General features: G+C 40.7%; 2 protein-coding genes across 3 annotated transcripts in view; both read left to right on the forward strand.

Moving 5' to 3' along the window:
• tmem106ba (transmembrane protein 106Ba) overlaps nt 1–10,723 on the forward strand; it is a 470,787-nt gene that overhangs the window by 5,525 nt on the left and 454,539 nt on the right. Inside the window, exons 6-8 of one of the 2 annotated variants that reach the window (XR_011917310.1) lie at nt 876–925; nt 1,007–1,060; nt 2,222–2,782. Coding sequence is in view for 1 of the 2 variants with exons in the window: in XM_072393678.1 (XP_072249779.1) it covers nt 876–925; nt 1,007–1,060; nt 2,222–2,342 (225 nt within the window). In the remaining variant the exon portion in view is untranslated. Of the gene's footprint in view, nt 1–875; nt 926–1,006; nt 1,061–2,221; nt 3,612–10,723 lie in introns of those variants that run through there. The other variant, XM_072393678.1, reaches the window with a different exon arrangement.
• On the forward strand, nt 8,127–10,674 carry seraf (Schwann cell-specific EGF-like repeat autocrine factor). Its single transcript, XM_072393224.1, has 5 exons — nt 8,127–8,484; nt 8,721–8,816; nt 9,130–9,234; nt 10,030–10,125; nt 10,444–10,674. The coding sequence occupies exons 1-5, from the start codon at nt 8,262–8,264 to the stop codon at nt 10,554–10,556; spliced, it is 633 nt and encodes a 210-aa protein (XP_072249325.1). The 5' UTR covers nt 8,127–8,261; the 3' UTR covers nt 10,557–10,674.

Here is a 10,723-nt window from a genome sequence, read left to right on the forward strand (position 1 = left end):
CACCAATAATTCAAAACGGAGAAGCAAGTTTGTTAATCTGTCAATAATCTTCTGTGCATGAACTCTGCAGATTAAACGGCATCCCATACCGGTTGATTTAAGCTGTCGGTCTCTCTACAAAATCGACAACAAAAGTTCAAATTTGGCATCTTAATGGAGGCAAATACCTCTAAAATGAGCGAATAGATTTCCGGGTGACCCACACCACGGCAGATTAGATTTTTGGGTCGTAAAATAAGACCCTGAAATACAGGCCTGGGGCCCTCAGCCCTTTAAATCAATAAAGGCCCCTGACTTTAATTTAGTGTGTTTATGTGTACAAACACCTCCTGAAGTACACTGACATCACATCAGATTTAAGAAGAAGAAGGCTGGGAGTGCTGAAAGTACCAACCCGGACCTTTGAGGGTGAACCAGCGCCATTTTGGGCGTAACATCTTCCTGATGAGGGATCAAGACTCGATCCTTCCAAAGGATCCTCGCCCCTGGGGAGTGTTCAGCAGTCTAAATGTGTTGGCTTGTATGAAACTACAGCGTTCAGGTTGCCTGAAAATGGGCTGAAATTCAGATCTGCTTCATCTATCCCCTGTTCCTTCTCGTGGCCGCTTCACCTTCCATGCCGGCTCCGAGGCGTATAATCTTCAACCTTCAGTTGCTCCTCTGTACTGCGTATATGAAAGAAGCTCATCGATAATACCTAAAGTAACTATGTGACAGTTCTGGAGAATCCACGCCTCACATTTTAAGCTCTGGTGTCTTTAGACGGTGAAAACTGACCAATACTGGTACAGTTTTCAGTGCTGAAACTAAACTTATCAGATTAGATTGTTTTACATGTCTCTGCCTGCTGAAATGCTTTATGGTGTGTTTTACAGCTTGACTACACAGTTCCCACCACCATCGCTGATGAGATGAGTTACATGTTGTAAGTTTCTTGCCATAAATTCTACTAAAAACTATTTTAAGACTCACTTTTGAAATCTTAAAACACTCATTTTTCTTACAGTGACTACTGCACCTTGCCAACAATTAAAGTTCACAACATAGTGGTCATGATGCAGTAAGTATGGCTTCCTGTTTGTTGACATATTTATCCTTTTATCATCATGAGACACACCTCGTCCACTCTCACATACTGAAGAGCAAACACAGGAAGGATTAACAGGAGCGGGCCAAGCCCGCCGCCGCCGTGCTCTCCAATAGCTTTTAAGAGGGTTTTATTTTATGAATCCGCTCAGTTTGCGTCTTTAATATTTTAGGATGAGGCAAATTGTATCATGAAAAAAACTGAAGTCATAGGATGTTACTTCTGTTGGTAAATGATTCTCAGACAAATCAACAAGCACTCGGTGTGATGAGTCGGTACTGGCTAAAGGAGAGCTGATCAAACCCGGTGGACTGCTCTCTTTGACCAGTGATGGACTCTGAAGAGTCTTCCTCAAACAGGAAAACAAAGAAGATGCTTCTTGTTTTAGCTTTTAGCGACAATTACGTCCACCGTTTCAAACGACAGGCTCATCCTGTTTCTGCTAATTATTGGTTATTCTACGAGTTGTTGAACCTCTTTTTATTTTCATCTAACTGCAAATGAACCTGTTTGTGGCATATTTGAATGGGAAATTGAATGGTGCTTTTCCCCATAAAATTTGAAAGCGCAATGTTCCAAGTAGTTCAAACGTAGCGGGTCTTAATTTGGGGTCTTTTCGAAGGAATCTACAGGATTAAGTTAACAGGCAGCAGTGTCTTCCAGGCTTCCATACTCCATGGTTTCCAAACCATTAGTTGGTGCATTAGTCAAATGAAAGAGGATGAAACTGTCCTGGATCACAGCAGCGAGTCGGCTCGCTCTGAACAGAGATGAACTCATTGTCCCCAGCCTGCTGGTTCCCACTCTTCCAGTTAAACCATTTTCCTGTCAGTATATCAGCAGTTTAACCTTATTGACTTAGTGATTTTAAGCCCAGGCCTTGTTGAAAATTGAGCTGGTCAATAATTACAAGGACACAGCTGTTACTGAAGCATGTCATATACGTGTTTCATTAACATGGAGGTGTATAAATCAGAGGCTCGGGTCAGCAGCAGAACTGAAAACCCTCTTCCCACATGACTGTGACTGTCAGGGTCATGTCTAGTCTTTATCATTAGCTGTGGTTGAAGGTTGTTCTACTTCTGAACTTTCAGAGATGGCCTTTCTTATCTCGGCTCGCTGTTTGCTTTTCAGGGTGACGGTGACAACAACGTACTTTGGTCATGCAGAGCAGGTCTCTCAAGAGATGTACCAGTATGTGGACTGCGGGGGGAACACCACCTCCTTGCATGGGCGTGTGCAGGTCTACCAGTAAGGGAAGCTGGACTCGCAGAGACGGGCGAGGATGACCTCCACAGGAAAGCGTAGAACGTCTTGCGTTGTGACAGTTGAATCACCTAAATTAGTCACAGTGGCTCATCCAGTCTTAAATCCCTAACCACTTCATACTTTTACATTTCAAATCTGGTGTTTAGAAGTGATGCTGACGGTTGATAAGCAGGCTGTGAAAGCAGCACAGGGCGGGTTTGGCAGGTTTGGAAATAGATTAAACAGACATTCATGTAGTCAGTGGCGGGCATTCTCAACATGTCAGCCCTACATGATTAAAATACTGGAAGTAGTAGTTTCGATGCACTTTAGCCTGATCGTCATGCATCAGAAAGTAACGAGAATGTGTTAATGAAGAGCGGGAATGCTGCCTCTCCCAACAACCCCTAATATTCGATACCACTTTAAAACACTTCAGCTGTCAGGGTTTGGGGAACAGTGAAAATAAAACCACTGAGCCGTTCCCAACAATTTATTCCACTGTTCTCTGTTTTCTTTTATAACTCTGTGGTCTTTGGTGTTTACTAAACTCTAGATTACTGCTGGCTCACGTTATCGGTTTGTGGTTTGGTTTTTCCGTTCTTTATCGTTTCGCTGAATGAATTCAAGGCAGATGTGACAACTTTAGAGATTTTAAAATAGATGTTTTATTGAGTAATTTAAACACTTGTTGCCGTTTAAGAGGAAAAAGTTACTTTGTAAAAGGGATAATTGTGTTTATTTCAGCGAAGGAGCAATGCAGTGGGCTAAAAATACAGAAATGTAAAATGTATGGTATCGTTCTGCTTTACAACATCTAACGTGATACGTTTGTGGTCTTTGGAGCAGCTTTCTTTCCTTTTAATGAGTTTGTTCTATTTGTGTGGGCTCTGGTGTCACCTCTAATAACGTGTTTGCTATTTTAAACCCACTCTGCACTGTGTAACTTCAACCAAGAGTTGGCTCTTTCTAAACATTTAATTTTACCTTTCCTTTGTTACTTTAACCGCACTAATTATCAGATGTATTCAAATGCTCTATTTTTTCCAGTATCACACGCAGTAGATGCCCATAGCGTGACGAATCCTCGTCAGTTGTTTTTACACGAGTACAAAGTTTATCATTAAAATTCATTTGTGATCACGTTGGTATGGTACAACCAGTTCTACATGAAATTCAGCCCCTTTTAATATGGTAGCGTAGATGTGAATACTTTCTAACATCTACAGTGGTTTTCATGCATGAAGCTGAAAATAAAATCATTTCTTCATTCTAACTTGTTTGCGTGCTTGTAATTTTTCGTCTGTACACCAGGTGGCGCCAAGTGATCAGCTGCTGTAGATCTCAAAAACCCCATTTGTCTCCATTAGGGATGGAAACGTACAAAATGTTTACATAGCGAGTAATAAAAATGTTTTAAAGTACAAATACTTCATGTTTATTGTAGAGCTGCAGCAATAAAGCTGCAACCTTTAGGTGAAAGTCGGCCCAAGCAGATCCAGCGTTCTCCATAATGTTTGAAACAAACATAAATGAAACAATTCAGATATAAATAAAGTGCACATTCCACTAATTATTTCTGTTCAGCTCTACCGTAGATTACTGTCTCCACAAGCAGCCAAATGGTCCTGACGAGGTAGCGAGCTCAAGAATTTGAGAAAGAAACAACAAAGAGCTTAAATCTGGTTATAAACTTTCCCCTGATTAGTACACTGTTGTGTTCACTATGTACCAGTTTTAATGTTTCTTTGACACTGCCCTGTCCTTAAACTATAAGTCTCATCCTCTGGGGACGATCCAAACACACAGAAAGACATTCACAATGGAAAAGAAAGCTCAATGTTAGGATAGAGGCAGCTGGATGATGCACCCCTAAAGGATAGCATAATGATAAGCATAAAGACATTAAAGGAAACAAAACCATACGGGATCTATTTGGGTCCATTTTGCTCAAACTGTATTCAAGATGATGGTTGGATTGCCTGTTTCATAGCTATCGTTAGGTATCATCTTAAAAAGATATATATATATATATATATATATATGAGATAAAGATATATATATAAACAAGGTGTAGACAACTACATACTTTTAATTCTCAATTGAATTAAACCTCTGCTTGTATCGTAAGTCAGTGTAATAACTCTGCACAGGCTCTCGTACGCTCTGCTGGAGCTAAAAGTACGAGACGTCTCCAGTGAGTCCCGGTATGTTCACATCTGTTGCAGTCATTTAAACACCAGCACTTCCTGTCTGAGATCCAGGTCAGCGGTTTGAACCAGAGCTCTGCTGGAATATAAGCAGTGAAGAACAATATGTAAGCACTATCAGGTTTAACTCCAGCTCGAAACTGCTATAAATCCGTGTCAGTAAGTTGTTTTAAGAAAATACTTCATTAAATTAATGAATTAATAAATTAAATTTGCAGGAACTATTAACATGTTTTCTCTTTCTTTAGGACAAGCTTTTTTTAGTTAGGTTTATCATTTGTTTGAATCTAAACTTAAGTTGCAAATAAAGGCTCCAAACATCACTGTACACTTCAGACATGACAATGCTCTTAAAAACCGATTCGCCATAAGGATGAAACACCCAAACAGCAGCAGAATCAGGCTCTGAACACAGTTCAGTGCTGCCAGGGGGGATGAAACCTTTAAAAACGACTCAGCGGTCCACCTGCATCTAAAAGATTTAAGACTCTTCTGAAGACGGTTATGAACACATTTTTAAAGAAGCCTGTCATGTTAAAGTTAAAAAGAATCTCTCAACAGAGGTGGTGGGATTAAAACCTTTTGGCGGTTCCAAAGCCATTTGAACCTTGAATCACGTGACCACAAAATCCCAAATGGCAAGATAACGACCCAGAGGATCATCATGTGTGAACTAAACAATCCTAAAGGTGTGAGTGACCAACCTAAAACTCACCACCATCAGTTAGAAGCCTTTTGGATAAGAGGTGAAAGGGATTAAAGAAAAGAAGAAGAAAATAGGTCCAATCGTCTTCTACTTAAGCACTGAGGATTATAATGAACAGATCCAGCCCCTCGCGACCCTTAACAGGATTAAGCAGGTATGAAAAATGAATGCACAAATGGATTAATCTCTATAAAATGGATTAAACAAATGTATCACTGACCTATTTGTGTGGTATATAAGCAGAACTGGGTGTGGACACTGTTGTGACTAATACAGAACTCTGGATGAACTGTCACAGTTGGTTATGACAGAGAGCCAATCACAACACATTTCCATATCAATGTCAAGAAAATGTCAAGTTAATTTTAAAAAAGAAGTAGAATTCGATGGGTTTGAAGCCAGGAATGAGTTAGGCCGCAAAAAAAGAGAAAAACCTTCAGATTTATTCTCTTACTTAATCATGTTGTAATTATTCTTTAATGTCAGTATTGTTTATTGTGTATTTTTGTATTTGTATCTTTTACAGGAGAAGAAGCCACCTCAAGCATACATGACATCAACCTGTTCTAATGCAATTTAATCAAAGCACATCTATAGTCTAATGGGCTTTCACAGAGAAGAAGAAGACTTACATACAAAGATATTTTCCTGCGAGCTCCCAGTTAACCGGCTGAATGACCGACATCTACATCCGCTACTGATTTGGTTGTGTTATTGTCATTACAGCAGACCTTCCTCTAACCCCATCCCTCATATATGTCTGGTATTTTTTCCTCAGAGCTAAAAGGAAATGGTTTTTCCATATGTCCACTGCATGAATGCGCATCTGAAGTGTGGATGAAAATCAAAACAAAGTGGCTCCACTCACTCACATCCTTCTTCTGCCAGTCACAGCTTGGTGGTTGTATTTTTCCAGTCCAAATCCACCAAAGCTTCATGTTAGTTCTGCAGGTGCTGTGTTACCTGCATGTAACAGTGACTGTTCGGATCCAAAAGATGCACATCTGATATTAAAACTCAACGTGGAGCTTTACAATAAGTGGTAATGGAGTCTATAATCAGCAGGATTACATTTATTAATAAAGTGTCTATCTGGAAAACGACAGAAGTGTTTGCCAGAACACCACTTTTAATAAGATTTAGGCGAATCTGAAACACGTTTATGTTGATAAAGCTCATGGTTAGGCCTGGCCCAGGTAACCCTGAAACGTCCCTTAGTTATGCTGCCTATGACCTTCTATATCTTTGCTTATGCTCTTCTCTTCGACCTCGCTGGAAAACATCATGGGGTTAAGGAAAGATGTTGGGAGGCCTTCCAAAGGAAAACATGACTGAACTGTAATGTGGGTCTGCAGCACTGAAACTACAAAAATGTCCAATAAATACACAACAAAAAGTGTTTTAGATACTCCGTCTAATGGAATCTTGCATCATATCAGTAAAATAAGATCTAAAACAGGACATTATTATCAGGGTTTGTAATCTGCTGCTCAACACTTTCACTTATATTCATCCACACAAATAATAGTTAGTGTGACTGGATGAAAACACTCAAGCATTGGTTGCAACGTTGCAGCCGCAAGGAATTGTGGGACAATCTCCTTTCTTTCATAAAGAATGGTTCTCAGTTTACTTGACTAAAGGAGGTAAAAAAGGAAGCTCTGACGCTTGTTTCCTTAGTATTGTTGCTGCTGCTCACTCCAGCCTAATTTAATTTAATTAGCAGCCCTTCTGCGCATCTAAGACTGTTCGATCGGACCTCTGGACTGATAGCGGACCGCCCGTGATGCATTGAGCACCTCCTCTCATCCCACTCTCCTCACTCTTTATGTAATAATTATAAGTTGCTGTCATCATCAGCTTTGTGAGTCTCTCTTGTCCATCCAATAATAAGAATTCCTGGTTTTGTGTTTTCATGCCTTTGTTCTGTCCTCTCAACCCTCAATTGGTCAAGGCAGACGGTGGACCTTCCCAACTTTGTTTCTGTAGGAGGTCCCACTGTCCCGTGCATGCCTAGAACAGGGAACTGAATCAATGTGAACATCATTGGTTTGGTCTGTTATCTTATGTTGAACCTGTAGTTTGAAGACAATTATTACAACAATTATAACAAATTAGTCTTAATTAGATATGTTGTGATTATGCACTGTGGAAATCAACTAAACTAATCTGAGGGTTAGGGTTACACTCAAGGACAGTTTCAGGCCAGGGAATGTACAACACAAAAGTCATTGTACTTCAAAACAAGTCAGAAGCATATAATTTTAAAGGTTCACAAACTTATCTGGAGTTGCTTTAATACTGAAACTCAATTAAATATTTTTAAAATTAGAATTTAAAGACGTATTAGAGTTTACTGATTGGTTAAGAGGGTTAGAAATTCATTTAAATATGATTTTAGAGGCTGGTTAAGAACAAGCAAGAACACAAAATGGCCTCCAAACAAATCGACATATGACGTCATCATCGCGTTCCCTATAAGGGCGAAAATTAGCTAGCATTAGCCTAAAATTAGCAGCATAGTTGCTTTTTAACCCTGTATTTAGTCACCCTGTAAGCTTATGTAGCTTCAATTTAACTAGATTTGCATAGGTTAATGTAAATTAATCAAAATTAATATATTGTGGACTAATACCAACAGAGAAAATAAATCTAACGTTTTGATTCTTTTCTAATTGAAATTTATATTGAAGGTGTTCGACCTAACAGCGAAAGGTACAGACAAGTTTAAAAGAAGTGTAAGTGCATAACAATTGGTTTCCTCCAACCACTGAATGTACATTTGAGGGCAGTTACCACCCAGCAACAATGCCCATGCAGGTCAACCAGCTCCCCGCCAGGACGCCCTCGCTGCCCCGCCCAGCGTGCTGCCCCCGGCCCTATCCTGGTTGTAGCTTCCCTGTGTGCAGCGCAGGAGCGTCGCGGAGAAGTCTTAGTACTTTGCGGGAGAGTTTCTCCCAAACCTCCGTGTTTTTCCATTTTCCACCCGAAAGACAAAACAAAGCCAACTATGGGGTTGGCGGGTCACGGATCAACGGTTTTCCTCTTTGCCTCCCTGGTCGCTTTTGTCGGTATTTGCTCGGGAGGTTCCGACGCGCCTCGGGGAGTCGCGATAGGGTTCGTTTTTGACCCCAAAGCGAAGTGCGACCCGCCGTGCGAACACGGAGGAGTCTGCATCCGAAACAACACTTGTTTCTGCTCAAAGGGATATGAAGGAGAAACCTGCCAATATGGTGATGTTACAGACCTTTTTTTCTCTTTATTTTGCGGTGAACTTCTGTTTCAACCTGTCGGTACCACACCATTTTATAGAAGTTTATGGATTTTTACAGCAAAGACTGGGTCATTGTTACAGTTGTGTTAGGACATCTACATATTTAAAACGTTTAGAGTATATTTAGTTACTGACCATTTAAAAAGATTTAGAATAGAGATAATATTCATGACAAAATGATGGATGTCCTTGCAGCCAACTGTTATCCCAAATGTAAAAATGGAGGAGAGTGTCTTCGTCCTGGAAAATGCAGATGTCCTCCAGGATTTGGAGGAAGATACTGTCACAAAGGTGAGTGGGTTTATTAAAAAACTTATTGTGAACCTGTTAAGTCTTAAGGAATCTTCAGACTGCCTTGTTTTGGGGAATATTGTCCAGGACAGCTGGAAGTTGAATGTTTTTTTTTTAATATCTCTTGTTCCTCACAGCTGTCCATCTTTTACCAGACAAACAGCAGAAAATTAGGACACTTGACAAGACAGGAAACAGACTTAAATGTAAACTACAATAAATATAGCCATTATTAACAGTTCAACAAAAAAAGGCGAGGTTTTCTAACGTGTGATGCACATCCGTGCTGATAGGTGTGACCCATCTTTTGCAGTGATGTGTGATGGGGGATGTTGGAACGGAGGGGAATGCATCGCCGTCAACGGAGTGGCCAAGTGCATCTGCCCCTCAAGCTGGAGCGGCTCAAAATGCCAGCACGGTGCGTTTATGGCCGTGTCCAATCACCCAGTCAATGCTTAAGGTCAAAGCACCATATGGAGCTGCTCTTTCCAGCTGGAGTTTGTCATCAGCTGCAGCATTCAGCAGATTTTCTGGGGAGGCTTTTCTGGTTCCAAGTTGTTGTCATAATTTCAAGCAACATTCAGAGTACCGCTAAAATTTGCAGTTTATCATAGTTCAAGATAGACGTGGAAGATCGTTTGTTTTGTTACATCTTAATTTGAAAACACTGAGATTTTAATGAGCAAATTAAACGTATTTTTATTTGTTGCCGGCAGTTCCACGAGTGAACATAGCCGGTTACAGCAGCTTAGCTTTGCATACAGGCTGTAAACTGGTGGTAAATAAGATCCTGGATGTGTCCAAAGGAAAACAAAGTTCACTTAACAAATGATCAGTGTACCTGCACGAAGCTCAAAGTGTACAAACATCAGAATTGCGTTTTTGAGGGGTTTGTGTTGGTCTATTTGTTGACTGGGGGATGTAATATGAGAACGAAAAACAGGCTCGTCAGGCCAGGAAAAAAAAAAAAAAATCCCCCAGCTTTCAACTCCTCGTCTTCTCACAAAAGTTATTTCTACTGTTCGGCTTTTGTTTTTGAATAACAGCTAAGAAATATTGTGATAAAAGGTGAGTTTAGAAGGACTTTTCTCAGCAGAACATCTGCTAGCTACAACCTTTTATTCAGCATAAAGATCCAGTAAATATGTGTAACTTGTGGCTAAAGCCCCCGTCATGCTGAGAATATCTCTCTATGGTTTGTTTCCCCGAGCAGCCATTTGTCCCCAAGGCTGCAGGAACGGGGGGATCTGTGTGGCTCCAGGAATCTGCAGCTGTCCAGAGGGATGGCTGGGTGGTGCCTGCCACACTGGTGAGTTCAGTCTAATCCCAAAGATGGAGCTCTTTACAGTACAAGCATGACTCCTTTTGTCTCCCCTCTTTATCCTCTGCTTGTTGAAACTTGGTTAACGTTTGGTTATGTGTTCCCTTCCCTCACACACTGTATAAACGTGTCCCCCAGAGCTTCCAGCTCAGTGTATTTCCAGATGTGACACAGCACTTCTCACCTGTGTGGCCAGCTGCTGGATTTATGGTGTTAGAATTTACAAGCTCCTCAGAGTCACTTCCCCTTTCTAAAGACTAATGCCTTTGTTTTTGCCTCTTCTGCCCCTCTTTGTCTCGGCTGTAGCCGTCTGCAGTCGGCCCTGCCTGAACGGAGGGAAGTGCATTTCTCCCAACAAATGCCGCTGCCGCCCTCCTTTCTCTGGACCTCACTGTGAGGAGAGGAAAAAGTTACACTAGAGCAAACGGGCTGTGAGGACCATTACCTTTTTTTTTGCTTAACCATTGTCTTTTTCTTGTGTGATGTAGCTCTTTTAAAAGAAACAAACCTGTTTGATTTTAGAATCATAAATCATGAAAAAATATGCATACAACTCTGTAATTTGTCATTAAATGAAAGAATTGCA

This window comes from Leuresthes tenuis, unplaced genomic scaffold (assembly GCF_036924035.1).
Source record: "Leuresthes tenuis unplaced genomic scaffold, fLeuTen1.0.hap1 SCAF_10, whole genome shotgun sequence".
NCBI classification, from domain to species: domain Eukaryota; kingdom Metazoa; phylum Chordata; class Actinopteri; order Atheriniformes; family Atherinopsidae; genus Leuresthes; species Leuresthes tenuis.